Genomic DNA, 17,145 nt, shown 5'->3' with positions numbered 1-17,145 from the left:
TGATAATTTTGTCTCCAACGGATATTTAGCAATGTCTGGAGTTATATTTGGTTGTCAAAATGAGGGAGGAGCTACTTGTATGCACTGCATAGCAAGCAGGGACACTGCTAAACCTCCTACAGAGCACATGGTGACCCCTTCCCTCTAAAACCAAAGAAGTGTTTTGCCCAGACTGTCAATGGTGCTGAACTTTAGAAACCGTGGGCTAGTAGCTACTCTATATTGACAGATATAGCACAGAACATACGGATTTTAGGTTCATGTTTATTTATAAATTAACTTTAACTAATACAGATGAAGAAGTTAAAAGTCTAGTTTAATTTGAGGTAGTTAACAGTTTTTGTATCTGAAAGTTTGATGATAAGGTTAGAGCAATGAAGTGAGATTCGTGAGTCCGCTGTTCTGTTTTGTCTGTTGACATATAGGAAGCAAGGGCTTGTTTTTGTTTCCTTTTTCAGCTGAAATACTGACATTGAATATTATATGAAATAGTGAACCTCCATCTTTCATGGTTGTCAAATGCTAGGGTTAAAGCTGACTCAAAATGTTCACAGATACATTCTGAAGTATTTACAATTAAATGACATATTGTTTTGGAGTTGATAGTGGCTGAATCTGAGTGATGGGTACACGAGGTTCCTTATGCTCTCTACTTTTGTCTGGGCTTGGATTTTTCCTTATAAAAAGTAAACAACAAGTACTTAGACATAGGCCTAACTAATAATGATAGGATGTGGAATGTGACCAATAACTTATTTTGTCACAGAAATAGTATTCATTTTACATGCCTGTTTTTACTCTTTTACAATTGCCAAGTTGCATTAATATGTTCTGTTTAAAAAAATAGTGTGATATCATTTAAAAAAGTCACTGCATCTACGGTACTGACATTCTTTCCCTCTTACAGATTGTCCTGGGTCACATAATGCCAGCTGAGCGTAAAAAGCCAGCAAGTATGGAAGAAAAAGACTCTTTACCAAATAACAAGGAAAAAGACTGCAGTGAAAGGCGGCCAGTGAGCAGCAAGGAGAGGCCAAAAGACGATATCAAGCTCACTGCCAAGAAGGAGGTCGGCAAGGCCCCTGAAGACAAGAAGAAGAGACTGGAAGATGATAAGAGAAAAAAGGAAGACAAGGAACGCAAGAAAAAAGACGAAGAAAAGGTGAAGGCAGAGGAAGAATCAAAGAAAAAAGAAGAGGAAGAAAAAAAGAAACATCAAGAGGAAGAGAGAAAGAAGCAAGAAGAGCAGGCCAAACGTCAGCAAGAGGAAGAAGCAGCTGCTCAGATGAAGTAAGGCAGTTGATTGTATTTATTGATATAAGGGAATGGGAAGATTGGAATATTTTGGGAAAAAAACATTATTTGAAATATAGCGTCCTGGGTGCAGCTCTTTAAGAATTGGGAGTATCTTAATTTACTTGTTCCGTTAGTTTCACTGACTAGAGGCATGCTTAAGGTGTGTTAATTATTCAAATTAAATAATAGTAACAATCTTTAATGAGTACTGTTTGAGGTCTTGGATAATCTGTTTTTATTATTTATTTATTTATTTGTTTATTTTGAGACGGAATTTTGCTCAGTCGCCCAGACTGGAGTGCAATGGCACCATCTCGGCTCACTGCAACCTCCACCTCCTGGGTTCAAGTGATTCTCCTGCCTCAGCCTCCCTCAGCCTCCCGAATAGCTGGGATTACAGGCACCTGCCATCATGCCCAGCTAATTTTTATATTTTTGTAGAGATGGGATTTCACCATGTTGGCCAGGCTGGTCTTGAGCTCCTGACCTCAGGTGATCCACCTGCCTCTGCCTCCCAAAGTGCTGGGATTACAGGTGTGAGCCACCACACCCGGCTGTTTATTTTTTAAAGACTTTTTTTCATACAAAATTAGTCAGGCATGGTGGTACGTGCCTATAGTCCCAGTTACTCAGGAGGCTGAGGTAGGAGAATCGCTTGAACCTAGGAGGCGGAGGTTGCAGTGAGCCAAGATTGTGCCACTGCACTCCTGCCTGGGCAACAGAGCAAGACTGCATCTCAAAAAAGTAATAATAATAATAATAAAATACTTTTTTTCATGGTATGATAATACTCCATTTTTTAAAAAAATTGAAAACCTTCAGTTGGCTGATGTTTGTTGAGTTCTTATGTATCAGGCATTGTACAGAACATATTAGCATCTATCCTTAGAACAATCCCAGTGAAGTAAGTTTTATGATCCTCATTTTACAGATTAATAAAATGAAGCTTAAGGAGGGTAAGTTGCTTAAGGTCACAGCAAATAGTAGAGCTGTTGGGATTTAAAGCTGGGTTGGCCTGACTTTAAAACTTTTGACTATTCATTAAGCACAATTCCACAATGCCTTCCATTCTTATCTTTATTTAAATCTATTTTTAACCTTGTAAATCTGTGCAAGTAAATAATAAACTAGTGAAAAATGTAGTTCTTATAGGTATGCATCAGCAGTGACTGTTGTTGAATAGCATAAGCTCTTCTCTAAATATAAAACTTATTAGGCCAAGGCATGGTGGTTCACGCCTATAAACCCAGCACTTTGGGAGGCTGAGGCAGGAGGATTGGTTGAGCTCAGGAGTTCAAGACCAGCCTCGGCAATATAGCGAGACCCTGTCTCTATGAAGAAAAATAGGGGAAAGAATAAATATATAACTTACTTATGTTTTAATTAAAAAATTTTTTTTTTAATTTAAGAGGGCAGCTTACCCTTTTTAAGTTTCATTTTATCGATCTCTAAAATGAGGCTTGTAGAATTTAACTTCATTGGTACTGTCTTAAGGATATTTGCTAATATATTTTGTACAGTGCCTGGTAACATAACAAGAACTCAACAAACTCCAACCAGGCTGGAGTGTAGTGGTGCAATGCCAGCTCACTGCAGCCTTGACCTCCCGGGCTCAAGCCATCCTCCCATCACATCCTCCTTGGTAGTGGGGACTACAGGTGCATGCCACCACACCTGGGTATTTTTGTACTTTTTGTAGATAGAGTTTCACCATGTTGCCCAGGCTAGTCTTGAACTCTTGGACTCAAGAAGTCCTCCTGCCTCAGCCTCCCAAAGTTATGGGATTACAGGCGTGAGCCACCATGCCTGGCCTAAAAAATCGTTTTTTGGAAACGGTGTCTTTCTATTTTGTCTAAGTTAGTCTGTAATTGCTGAGCTCAAGCGATCCTCCCACTACAGCCTCCCTTGTAGCTGGGATTACAGATGTACACCACTGTGTGTGGCCAAATATATAATTTAAAAAGCTTTTTGCAAGCACGATTTTTGTATAGATCTCTAGAACGGCCCCTTTCTTCTCAAGAGTTGTTCTTTAGGACTTCTACTTTCTTCCCTTTTTTGTGGGGGTGATGGGTGCATTGCTGTGTTGTTACCCAGGCTGGAGTGCAGTGGCTATTCTCAGGTTCCGTCATAATGTACTGCAGCCTCCAACTCCTGGGCTCAAGTGATTCCTCCTGCCTCAGCCTCCTGAGTAGCTGTCATTACAGGCTCGTGCCACCACCCCTGGCCAGGACCTCTTTTAATAAGGAACAGAAGCCTTAGGTCTGCAAGGCTATAGTAGTGCCTAGTTTTGGAATATTCAGAACCATGATTCTTAAGAGATTCTTTTTTTTTTTTTTTGAGACAGGGTCTTGCTCTGTCGCCCAGGCTGGAGTGCGGTGGCCTGGTCTCGGCTCACTGCGATCTCTGCCTCCTGGGCTCAAGCGATCCTCCCACCTCAGCCTCCTGAATAGCTGGGACTACAGATGCATACCACCATACTTAGCTAATTTTTGTATTTTTTGTAGAGACGGGTTTTGCTGTGTTGCCCAGGCTGGTCTTCAACTCCTGAGCTCCTGGGAAAATTTCAGATGTATGCAAATATAGAATAGTATAGTGAACTAGTCCCCCATCTACCTAGCATCGATAATTACCCACTTTTTCCCCCTGGAGTATTTTAAAGCATCATAGCATTTACCCATAAAAACTTCATTCTATATCTTAAAGTGTTTTCAGTGCAGCTGAAAATTGAGTTGTTTAGTGTATGTACATACTTTCTTTTCTTTTTTTTTTTTTGAGACAGAGTTTCACTCTTGTTGCCCAGGCTGGAACGCAATGGCGCGATCTTGGCTCACTGTAACCTCCGCCTCCCAGGTTCAAGCCATTCTCCTGCCTCAGCCTCCTGAGTAGCTGGGATTACAGGCATGCGCCACCACGCCTGGCTAATTTTTGTATTTTTAGTAGAGACGGTGTTTCTCCATGTTGGTCAGGCTGATCTCGAACTCCTGACCTCAGGTGATCCACCTGTCTTGGCCTCCCAAAGTGCTGGGATTACAGGTGTGAGCCATGGCACCCGGCCTTGTACATACTTTCTTAAAATGTACTTTCACTGCTCATTTTGTATTTGTGTGTTGCTGGGAGACTTCAAAGAGATACTCAACTGTCCATGGTCTCAGTGATAGAAGCCACCTTTCTGTTAATATATTGTAGCTTTTAGTGGAAAAATCAAATAATTATCTTGTAACTCAGGGGTGATTATCTCAGAAAGATGAAAATCTGCTTTTTTAGAGGTTTATAGATATGTGTATAATTTTTTGAGACAGGGCCTCACTCTGTCACCCAGGCTGGAGAGCTATGGTGTGATTGTGACTCACTGCAGCTTCAACCTCCTGGGCTCAAGCGATTCCCCCCACCTCAGCTTCCCAAGTAACTGGGACTACAGGCATGTGCCACCATGTCCGGCTAATTTTTAAAATTTTTTGTAGAGATTGGGTCTCACTCTGTTGCCCAGTCTGGTCTTAAATCTTGGGCTCCTCCCACCTCAGCTTCCCGAAGTGGAGATTTAAGTTATATATTTTGTTATCTCAAAAACTTCAATAAACTTCAAAATCGGATTGTCGCCCCTCGCTCCTGCCTATTTTATTACTTCTTCAATTTAAACTTGTTCTGTCTTTTTAGTGGAAAAATAGGTATATTTGTTTTTAGTTATTCTTTTCAGTATAAACTGAGTCTACTAGCTTTTTATTAAGTTTCTTATTTGATAGTTGTCTTCTGGTTCCTTTCCAAATTTTCTAAATCTCTTGAATTTTTAAGAGCCCAAACATAGCAAGGTACTTTGTTAAAGTTTTGGCTAATGTGCCGAGTATGGAAAAACAATATCTAACATTTCAAAACTTTTTTTTTTTTTTTTTTGAGACAGAGTCTTGCTCTGTCGCACAGGTTGGAGTGCAGTGGCATGATCTTGGCTCACAGCAACCTCCGCCTCCCAGGTTCAAGCGATTCTCCTGCCTCAGCCTCCCGAGTAGCTGGGACTACAGGCGCGTGCAACCACGCCCTGCTAATTTTTTGTTATTTTTAGTAGAGACAGGGTTTCACCATGTTAGCCAGGATGGTGTCTATCTCCTGACCTCGTGGTCTGCCTGCCTTGGCCTCCCAAAGTGCTGGGATTAGAGGCGTGAACCACCGCCTGGGCCTCAAGACATTTTTAATGCGTTCTTTTATAATGCTAATTCTTTTTTTTTTTTTCTTTTGAGACAGAGTCTCGCTCTGTTGCCCAGGTTGGAGTGTAGTTGTGCGATCTTGGCTTACTGCAGCGTTAGTCTCCGACTCCCAGGTTTAAGCAATTCTCCTGCCTCAGCCTCCCAAGTAGCTGGGATTACAGGTGCCCACCACCATGCCTGGCTGATTTTAGTATTTTTAGTAGAGACAGGGTTTCACCATGTTGGCCAAGCTGGTCTCGAACTCCTGACCTCAGGTGATCCACCCACCTCCCAAAGTGCTGGGAGCCACCACACCTGGTCTTATAGTGCTAATTCTTTAAATAATTCTTTGTGGATAATTGTTTTTTTTTCTCTTTGCCCATTGCTTTCGTTTCACATTTTATATCCTTCCCAAACATACTATATTTTTCATGGTAGCATTATATGTCTTACCTAGTTAGCTTGCCAGTTGGCAGAATGATTTTTAATTTTAATCTAGTCAGTATCCTCCACTCTATGACATTTGTTATCAACCTACAGTACTGGGCTTCTCATTAAGATAATATCGTTAGTCGTTAGTAAAATGTCTATGTGGTTTCTTGTTTTTTTTTTTTTTTTTGAGACAGAGTCTTGTTCTGTCGCCTAGGCTAGAGTGCAGTGGCACGTTCTTGGCTCACTGCAACCTCTGCCTCTTGGGTTTAAGCGTTGTGCCTCAGCCTCCTGAGTAGCTGGGACTACAAGTGAGCGCCATCACACCCAGCTAATTTTTGTATTTTTAGTAGAGGTGGGGGTTTCGCCATATTGGCCAGGCTGGCCTTGAACTCCTGACCTCAGGTGATCTGTCTGCTTTGGCCTCCCCTAAGTGCTGGGATTACAGGCATGAGCCACCATGCCTGGCCAGTAAAATGTCTTTAAAAGTAGTGAAAGGCCTTTTGAATCTTGTAGATTGTTATACTTAGATAATTTTTTTTCATTGGCTTTTTACTCTTAGGGGATTTGTGTATAATGCTTCAAAATATAGAGAGTATTTTATTTATTTGTTTGTTTTTATATAGAGAAAAAGAAGAATCCATTCAGCTTCATCAGGAAGCTTGGGAACGACATCATGTAAGAAAGGAACTTCGTAGCAAAAACCAAAATGCTCCGGACAACCGACCAGAGGAAAACTTCTTTAGCCGCCTTGACTCAAGTTTGAAGAAAAATACTGCTTTTGTCAAGAAACTAAAAACTATTACGGAACAACAGAGAGACTCCTTGTCCCACGATTTTAATGGCCTAAATTTAAGCAAATACATTGCCGAAGCTGTAGCTTCTATCGTGGAAGCAAAACTAAAAATCTCTGATGTGAACTGTGCTGTGCACCTCTGCTCTCTCTTTCACCAGCGTTATGCTGACTTTGCCCCATCACTTCTTCAGGTCTGGAAAAAACATTTTGAAGCAAGGAAAGAGGAGAAAACACCTAACATTACCAAGTTAAGAACTGATTTGCGTTTTATTGCAGAATTGACAATAGTTGGGATTTTCACTGACAAGGAAGGTCTTTCCTTAATCTATGAACAGCTAAAAAATATTATTAATGCTGATCGGGAGTCCCACACTCATGTCTCTGTAGTGATTAGTTTCTGTCGACATTGTGGAGATGATATTGCTGGACTTGTACCAAGGAAAGTAAAGAGTGCTGCAGAGAAGTTTAATTTGAGTTTTCCTCCTAGTGAGATAATTAGTCCAGAGAAACAACAGCCCTTCCAGAATCTTTTAAAAGAGTACTTTACGTCTTTGACCAAACACCTGAAAAGGGACCACAGGGAGCTCCAGAATACTGAGAGACAAAACAGGTGATTTTCAAATGTTTCTCAGAGTTGAGAATTTATTTTGGAGCTCATACTTAAAAATGTTTAAAGTCTTCATGCCACTGAAAGAACTTATGGAAAAGGGCTCCTTACAGGTGATTTCTTAACATTCCAGGAAAATTTCAAAGTAGAACAGTCTGAGTACTCATGTTTTAATTGAGTCTGCAATAGGTTTTGTTTCTGATTTAAAAAAAAATCTGCCAGGTAGATGGTGATTTTCGCTTTGTGGATGTGTATTCTTGCTGTGATTTTAAACACTGTTTAATAATTGAGGGGTAAATTTTCCTTTTCTGTCACTTAAACTTACCTGCTAATATTTTTCTGTGTGCTTTAACGTTCTCTCTATAACAGGTTTGCTTTCATTGTTTTGTATTTTAAGTTCTTTACGTCACTGTTGCTCTTCTTAAGAAAATGAGTCATAATTACCAGTGGTATTTCAGATTAGAGTTTTGGGAAATAATGCACAAAATTAGCTGTGAAAAAATTTCTTAAATGCAACTACAAGACTCATTTGTAGGAGTCTTCTTCCTGGGGGCATTCATTTAAAATTCTAAAGGAGGAATGTACTGTGCCTGTGGTAATTGGTGAAAAGACCTGACTTTGGGGCCAATTTTGATTGTTAAAAGGTATTGTAGACTACTGTGTAGTATTTGTACCTGAGGAACAACAAGAAGCTAGAAGTTGATGTAGTTGCTGGGCGTTAGGTCAATTTCTATGGAGGATGGTTTTGGAGTGGGAGCTGAGGGGGTGTAGAAAAGAGGTAATAGCCATAGCATGGCTGAGTATTAAACTATTTTAATATTTATTTATTTATTTATTTATTTATATTGCATGGTTGAGAATCTGAAATGACTATTGATCAGAAATTTCTAGTTTCATAAGTCTGTGGTAGGGGAGGAGTGGTTTAAGTAGTTACCACTAGAAGATGATTGACTTAACCAGAAGATTGAACAGGAATAGTGTATGCCAGTAGTACAGTTAGGGCAGGGTCAAGGTAGAGACTGTGTGGTTAAATCTTTGTGGCTGAAGGTCACTCAGAGGTGAGAATTTAAGATGGCAATGGTGTTATCAATAATTCTTTTAGGAAAAAGAAAAAGGCTTGTCCTTGTTTTGTGTTTTGGTTTGCTAGGACTGGTTTAAACTTTGAAGAGGCAACCTGAGAATGTACTTGTACCATCAGTAATGGACTAAAAAGGATTATGGTGGTGCTTTATTCATACTTCTCACTTAGGGCTTAATTATGATTTCCACATGCTTTGTCAGTTTCATAATCCTTCGCTCATACATTCTACCTAATACATCATAACTGATTTGTGAGTATGCTAATAGTATGCTAATGATTGATTAGTTCTTGGCTACTTTGAGGGTGTATGTGTGTGTATTTGCTTTTGATTGGACTCAGAATCTTGGAGAGTGGAGAGATTCTACGATGTTTTAATCCAATCCATTCACCTTTCCAAAGTAGGAATACATTTTATAGATTATCTAACAGATAAGATTATTTTTCCTCTGAATACTTCCCAAACGAGCTCAGTTCTCTCGGTGCCATTGCACTGTTGGAAACACTTATGGGCTAGGAATTCTTTGTTACATCAGGTGGAAATTTAACTTTCCACAAAATGGTTCCCTTTGATTTGGTTCTTTTTTCTGGTATGGATGCAATACAGGTACTTGAAGTGGGAAATCTATGAACTTTTAACCTGTTCACAATTTAATGAAACACAGAAAGTGAGAGTGAGCATTTAGAAATTATTATAGGAATTTTCAGGCTGGGCACAGTGGCTCACATCTGTAATCCCAGCACTTTGGGAGGCCAAGGCGGGTGGATCACCTGAGGTCAGGAGTTCTAGAGCAGCTTGGCCAACATGGTGAAACCCTGTCTCTACTAAAAATACAAAAATTAGCCGGGCATGGTGGCAGGCCGCTGTAATCCCAGCTACTTGTAGGGGACTGAGGCAGGAGAATCACTTGAATCCCGGAGGCAGAGGTTGCAGTGAGCCGAGATTGTGCCATTGCACTCCAGCCTGGGGGACAAGAGTGAGACTTTGTCCTAAAAAAAAAAAAAAAGAAGGTTTATAGGAATTTTCAGTGGTCCTGGTATTCTTACTATGTTTTTACAGAAGTGTCCAATGGTTGGGGAAGGAAAGGTGGCGCTTTACCACAGATGGTTTGAGGAACACCGATAGAGGACATATGTGTCCACTTTTATTCCCATGACAGTATCTCAGATACTCAGACTGCCGTGATGTTTCCCTTTTCTCTTCTCCATGTTAAATACCTCCAGTTCTTTCACTGTGCTCCATGATTTCCAGACACTTCACTACTCTTAGGATACTTGTTTTGGATGCATTCTTTTCTATCTGTGACCTAAAATTGCCTTAATTTTTATAGCTACCTTGTTGTTCTTTTGGTTTTTGTTAAACTTATCTGCACTAAAGCTTTATTCTCATATGAACTGCTGACAAGCCTGTTCTTCTTTACCTTAAACTAGTGAAATACAATTTTTAAAGCCTAAGTGTGTACTTGCTTATCTCTGTTAAACTTTATTTAGATGCTTTTGGTATATTATTTTAGCTTTATGAAAGCTTTGGATATTGATTACATGTGTATTATTAATAGTACTGGCTGGGTGCGGTGGCTCACGCCTGTAATGTCAGCACTTTGGGAGGCTGAGGCAGAAGGATCGCTTGAGCCCAGGAGTTTGAGACTAGCCTGGGCAACATGCTGAAACCCCATTGCTACAAAAAATATAAAAATTAGCTGGGTGTGGTGGCATGCGCTTGTAGTCTCAGGTACTTGGGGGCTGAGGTGGGAAGCTCAGTTGAGCCTGGAAAGTCGAGACTGCAGTAAGCCATGATCGCACCACTGCACTCTAGCCTGGGTGACAGAGAGAGACCCTGTCTCGAAACAGAAACTGAATAGTGCTTATCTTCTGGTCACATTCAGCTTTGATAAGCAGCTCTTGTATTTTATTATTCAAGTCATTGATAAAAATTTGAAAAGGATATAGTTAAGAATACAGCTTTGTGTCCTTTTCCTAGAAACTTTTATCCATTTGATACAGAACTATTAATCCACAGTTATTTGAGAAGTTTACTTATGTAGTGTAAACTGACCTTAGTATTGTCACAGCCTATTTATTTATTTATTTATTTATTTAGAGATGGAGTCTTACTCTGTCTCCCAGGCTGGAATGCAGTGTCATGATCTTGGCTTACTGCAACCTTTGCCTCCCGGGTTGAAGCAATTCTCCTACCTCAGCTTCCCAAGTAGCTAGGATTACAGGCCTGCGCCGCTACACCCAGCTAATTTTTGTATTTTTAGTAGAGATGGGGTTTCGCCATGTTGTCCAGGCCAGTCTCAAACTCCTGACCTCAGGTGATCTGCCCACCTTGGCCTCCCAGAGTGCCGGGATTACAGGCGTCAGCTACTGTGCCCGGCCATCACAGCCTTTTTATGATGGGAGACTTTGCCTATTTAGATGTAATGAATTGAGGATATGAGAATCTTAATCACCATGTAGAAAATAATTGGCATATGGCTTAATAAATCACTCATGCCTTAGGATAGCTTCAACTTGTGCAGCCACTATAGAGAAGATGCAGATACGTGACTGAGCAAAAAAGACATGAGGAATGGATTAGTGCACAATCCCTACTTGGCCTAATGATAGTTTCCTACCTTCTGTGAGGGTACATTATGGTGTTCTGCTAAAATGATCATTTTGTCCCTCCCAGTCATTATCCAGTAGTTGTGTGGTTTTTTTTTTGTTTTTGTTTTTTTTTGTTGTTTTTTTTTTTGTGACAGGGTCTCCCTCTTACCTGGGCTAGAGTGCAGTCGTGTGATCATGGCTCAGCGTAGCCTTGACCTCCTGGGGCTTAAGGGATCCTCCTACCTCAGGCTCTCAAGTAGCTGAGACTACAGGCGCGTGCTACCATGCCTGGTTAATTTTTTTATAGAGAGGGAGCTCCCTATGTTGCTTAGGCTGATCTCAAACTTCTGGGGTCAAGCGATCCTCCCACCTTGGCCTCCCAAAGTGTTGGGATTATAGGTGGGAGCCACTGTGCTCAGTGCCACCCCACCTTTAATTAATAAATTAATTAATTTTTTGAGACGGGGTTTCACTATGTTGCACAGGCTGGAGTACAGTGGCGTGATCTCGGCTTGCTGCAACCTCTGCCTCCTGGGTTCAAGCAGTTCCACCTCAGCCTCCTGAGTAGCTGGGACTAGAGGCACATGCCACCACGCCCAGCTAATTTTTGTATTTTTAGTAGAGACGAGGTTTTGCCATGTTGCCCAGGCTGTTCTCGAACTCCTGACCTCAGACGATCTGCCTGCCTTGGCCTCCCAAAGTGCTGGGATTATAGGCGTCAGCCACTGTGCCCACCCCCCATCCCAACCTTTAAAAGAATTTTTGTAAACATAGAGATATGGTCTCACACTGTTGTCCAGGCTGGCCTCAAACTCCTGGGTTCAAGCAATCCTCCTGCCATGGCCTCCCAAACTTCTGGGTTTACAAGTGTGAGCCACTGCACCTCTCATCTAGTAGGTGTTTTGAGGTTTTCCTACATCATAGGACTAAATAACGGGCAATAGTTCTTCCAGTAAGGTTTCCCTGAGGTGTGATTAAAGCAAGAAAACTAAGCTAGCTGATATTTAAGATTCCTACGTAGTCAAAGTCTTTAAGCCTTCTATTCAATATCTTTTATTATTTTATTTTGTTTTTTTGAGACAAGGTCTCACTCTGTCACCCAGGCTGGAGTGCTGTGGCAGGCTGAAGTGCTCACTGTAGCCTCCACCTCCTGGCTCAAGCAATCCTCCTCCATCAGCCTCCTGAGTAGCTGGGACCGTAGGCACGCGCCACCACACTTGCCTAATTTTTTTGTATTTTTGGTGGAGACAGGATTTCTCCATGTTGCCCAGGATGGTCCCAAACTCCTGAGCTCAAGCCACCCACCTGCCTGGGCTTCCCACAGTGCTGGGATTACAGGCATGAGCCTCTGTGCTTGGCCAATATCTTTTTTTTTAGATGGAGTCTCGCTCTGTGGCGGTCTCGGTTATCACAACCTCCCTCCGGTTCAACCAATTCTTTGCCTCAGCCTCCGGTAAGAGGTTACAGTGGTTACAGGCATGTTGGCTAGGATGGTCTCGATCTCTTGACCTCGTGATCTGCCCGCCTGGGCCTCCCAAAGTGCTGGGATTACAGGTGTGATCCACCACGCCCATCCGAATATTATTTTTTGTTATACATTTTGGTTAAGTGATTGACCTGGTGAGTTACAATTATTATAAATTTAAAAATATCTTACAGTAGTATTTGCCTATTTGGAATTAATAGCCTTACTTTCTCGGTGAGTTTTGCCTTTTATAATGTCAAGTGCTCTTACTTTATATGCTTTGAAATGCTTTGTATTTTGAAATATTAGAGAGGTCCTATTAGTATATTTTGGGCATTTAATTGGATGAAGAAATGATTTAATTTTCATGGCTATAATTCAATTATGTTACAGAATTTGTTTCTTTCAGTATAGTGAAATCATGAATTCAGGTAGTAGGCCAGAATTCTTGTTTGAGTAATCTCGAAGTATCTTTATTCCTTTTTTTCTCCCTAATTGGTGGAAGTGGTAACAAGTTTCTCTTTAGCACCCCTGACTTAGTACCCTCATGATTGCAGGCTTAGTCTAACAGCAGTTGAGTTGACAAAGTTCAGGAAAAAACATTTAAGTAGAATGCAGACTTTTTCGTCTGCCCATTGTTAAAAAAAAAGTCAGAGGTTTCTTTTATGAATGCTAATTCTTGAGGCATTATTGACTGATATCGAAACTTAAAAACACATCAGCCAATAACGAAATGGTGCTGCTTTTACTTTCACTTTCCTTCCAGGTGAGTTGTACCTTGCTTCACAGGTAGTTTGTTTAATTAATTGGTACTATTTAAGCACAATTAAGATGTTACTTCTCTGTACTTTAGATTTAGTGTTATAGCTGTAATATTCTAAGAGCTCTAAAATTATCTCCTAGATATTCTAATTGTGTTTAAATGACTTTGCTGTAGTAGTAGTACCCATTTTAATGGGTACAGTTTTGCTTTGCTATGTTCTAGAGTCTTTTTATAAGATTATGAGACATCCATAAACAAATTAATTCTAAAATGAAACCAAAAGAAAATCTAAGATAATTTTTTTTTTTTTTTTGAGACGGAGTCTCCCTCTGTCTCCAGGCTGGAGTGCAGTGGCGTGATCTCAGCTCACTGCAACCTCCGCCTCCCAGGTTCAAGCAATTCTCCTGCCTCAGCCTCCCAAGTAGCTGGGACTACAGGCACATGCCGCCACACCTGGCTAATTTTTTGTGTTTTAGTAGAGACAGGGTTTCACCGTGTTGCCCAGGCTGGTCTCGAACTCCTGAGCTCACGCAATCTGCCCTCCTCGGCCTCCCAAAGTGGTGAGATTACAGGCGTGAGCCACTGTGCTGGAGTCTCACTCTGTCACCCAGGCTGGAGTGCAGTGGCGCGATCCTGGCTCACTGCAACTTCCACCTCCTGGGTTCAAGCGATTCTCCTGCCCCAGCCTCCTGAGTAGCTGGGACTACACGCACCTGCCACCACACTCGACTAATTTTTGTATTTTAGCAGAGACAGGGTTTCACCATGTTGGCCAGGCTGGTCTCCTGACCTCAAGTGATCTGCCCACCCTGGCCTCCCAAAGTGCTGGGATTACAGACATGAGCCACTGCGTCCAGCCAAGAAAATCTAAGATAATTCTAAGGCCAATTTTTATTAAAATTTGACAGAATGCTGGAGGAGATATAAAACCCAGCAGTTTTTCTGGGGTCTTCTTCATGATCATTCTTTTAAAGATTTTGTCCATGTGTTATATATAATTTTGTATGACTGCACAGGGTCAAAGTTAAAATGAATGTTCTGTATGTTTGTCAAGACTATTTTCCTTTTTAATTTGGCTAATGATTAATAGAATTTGACATTGAAGTTCTTGCCTTTCCTATATTAGGCTTTGGCATTTTTTTTTCTCATGAAAATACCATTTTACGTTAACATAATAAATCACACATATGATCCTTTTTTTTGAGACAGGGTCTTGCTCTGTCACCCAGGCTGGAGTATCATGGCACAGTCATAGCTCACTGCAGCCTCGATATCTCCCACCTCAGCCTCCCAAGTCGCTGAGACCACAGGTATGCACCACCACACCTGGCTAATTAAAAAAAATTTTTTTTTTTTGTAGAGACTTGGTCTCATTATGTTGGCCAGGCTGGTCTTGATATCTTGGGCTCAAGTGATCTTCCCGCCTTGGCCTCCCGAAGTGCTGAGATTACAGGCATGAGCCACCACACCTGGCCTATATGATCTTAATTGATCCTAACAGTACCTATATTATATAAATGCCTATATTTTGAAGATGGTAAAACAAAGGGATTAAAGGGCTTGCCCAATATAACATGGAAAGTGAGTGACAGTCAGGTTCTTTTCTTCCTCTTCATACTGTACTTTTCACAATTATATAATATCCATCCATATTTACATTTAGCACTTGTTTTTGAAGTGTATAGAATACACGCTAGCCACTCAATATTTACCAAGTCAAATCGAAACAAGAGAGGGACCCAAAAGAGGAAATAAAATAAGCAGTTCTGTGGTGAAGGCTTGCCTTCGTGGACGTGTTTGAGAGACATTTTAACTTCACTATAACGTGCAAAGTGGATAATTATAATTTGAAAGGCAGCATAGTCCAATATTTCAGAGCGTGGACTCTGGAGCTAGAGCACTGTCATTTGCACATTCTGCAGTTTTGGGCAAGTTACCTAGCATCTCTGTGCTTCAGTTTTCCCATCTGTAAAATGGGCATAACAATAGTTCTGTAACTCTGAGATTAATGTGAGTCATGTAGTGAATTCATATGTGTAAAAGCACTTAATAACAGTGTCTGGCACGTTGTGTTTAGTAAATGTTAGTTAGCTTTTATTAATAGATTGCCTGCCTGACCTTTCTGAAAGACATTTGAATGAGAATTTGTCTATTCTGTCTTTTTATGATTTTATAAATTTTTATGTTAAACTTCTTAAACTTTAGTAGCTTGACTGAGGCTGGCGGATCTCCTGAGGTCGGGAATTTGAGACCAGCTCGACCAACATGGGGAAACCCTGTCTCTACTAAAAATACAAAATTAGCCGGGCGTAGTGGCGCATGCCTGTAATCCCAGCTACTCAGGAGGCTGAGGCAGGAGAATGGCTTGAACCCGGGAGGCAGAGGTTGCGGTGAGCCGAGATCGCACCATTGCACTCCAGCCTGGGTGACAGAGCGAAACTCCGTCTCAAAAAAATTTAAAAAAATAAAAATAAAATTTATTTTTTACGATAATACAAAGCAAAAATTAATAAAATGAAGGAAATATAAAGTCAATAATAATAAAAATGAAAAAATGGAAAAGAAGAAAAAAGTTCTCTTAATATTAGAATTTTTTAGGCATTAATGAATTTTCTTATTTATGATGTATAATCCTTGACTCAAAAATTGACTTTTTTTTTTTTTGGTTGGTTTTATAATATTAAATTAGTAATATAAAAAACATTCAACTGGGCACAGTGGCTCATACCGGTAATCCCGGCACTTTGGGAGGCTGAGGTGGGCAGATCACCTGAGGTCAGGAGTTTGAGGCCAGCCTGGCCAATGTGGCAAAACCCCGTCTCTACTAAAAATACAAAAATTAGCCGGGTAAGGTGGCAGGCTCCTATAATCCCAGCTATGTGGGGGGCTGAGGCAGGGAGAATTGCTTGAACCTAGGAGGCGGAGGTTGCAGTGAGCCGAGATTGCGCCACTGCACTCCAGCCTGGTCAGCAGAGTGAGAATCCATCTCAAAAACAAAAAAAACACTCCATAAAATCAAGGACTGATGTACTTTAGAGATTCTTCTGGACAGTGATGTCTCACGTATGTTGCAGAAAGTAGGGCAATTTTTTTTTTTGTATTTTTATAACAAAGCATAAGAGTTGGCATTGATTTTGTTCTCATTACTTACTGTTTACATCTGTAAAAGGGGACAAGTACCTCTCTAGTGTGCAGTGATATTGCAGGAGGGAATGCACTAATTTATAAGACATGTAGTAGTGTGACAGGCATTGGCAAACTATGGTTTGTGGGCCAGATTAAGCCTATGACTAGTTTTTCTACAGTCTGTCACCTAAGAATGGTTTTTACTTTTTTAAATGGTTGAAAAATAATCAGAAGTAGAATGTTTTGGGAAGCATGAAAATGATTTGAAGTTCAAATTTCAGTGTTCATAAATAAAATTTTATTATAGTCACCCTCATTTGTTTACATATGGTCTGTGGCGGCTTTTGTGTTATGTTAGCAGAGTTGAGTAGTTTCAGCAAAGACCAAATGGTCTGCAGTGACTGAAAGACGTATTGTTTGGCCCTTTACAGAAAAAGTTTGCTGACCTCTACTTTATGACATTCTCAAAAGAATGGCTTAAATTCAGCTTTATGTAATTGATATATTTCTAAAAAGGCAATAATTAAAATATGTGATGAAATCATGTTTTCAGCTTGATTTTCGTTATATTTTCAGTGATACATTCCCATGGAATTCACATGAGAAATTTTGGTCATGTTTTTTGATAACATTGATGTAAAGCAGAGATACTTGTTGGTCAGATGTGTTGTATAATATTTAGTTCCCTCACATGGGTTTTCAAAAACAATTAAACTGAAAACCTTTTCCAATGAGTTTCATAAAGTTACAAAAAATACCCTGACATTTTTAGTACCTACATTTAAACATGTTTAATTTCATTAGAATTTCTAAATGAT

General features: G+C 40.4%; 1 protein-coding gene across 1 annotated transcript in view; it reads left to right on the top strand.

Annotated features, from left to right (window-relative positions):
- Positions 1-17,145, top strand: part of UPF2 (UPF2 regulator of nonsense mediated mRNA decay) — a 120,765-nt gene that overhangs the window by 6,439 nt on the left and 97,181 nt on the right. Inside the window, exons 2-3 of the mRNA XM_032156173.2 lie at positions 908-1,290; positions 6,527-7,306. Coding sequence (XP_032012064.1) covers positions 926-1,290; positions 6,527-7,306 — 1,145 coding nt within the window. The 5' untranslated portion in view covers positions 908-925. The remainder of the gene's footprint in view (positions 1-907; positions 1,291-6,526; positions 7,307-17,145) is intronic.

The sequence above is a fragment of the Hylobates moloch genome, unplaced genomic scaffold (assembly GCF_009828535.3).
Source record: "Hylobates moloch isolate HMO894 unplaced genomic scaffold, HMol_V3 SCAFFOLD_2, whole genome shotgun sequence".
NCBI lineage: Eukaryota > Metazoa > Chordata > Mammalia > Primates > Hylobatidae > Hylobates > Hylobates moloch.
Note: the sequence above shows the minus strand (reverse complement) of the source record. Positions and strands in the feature narration are given on the sequence as shown.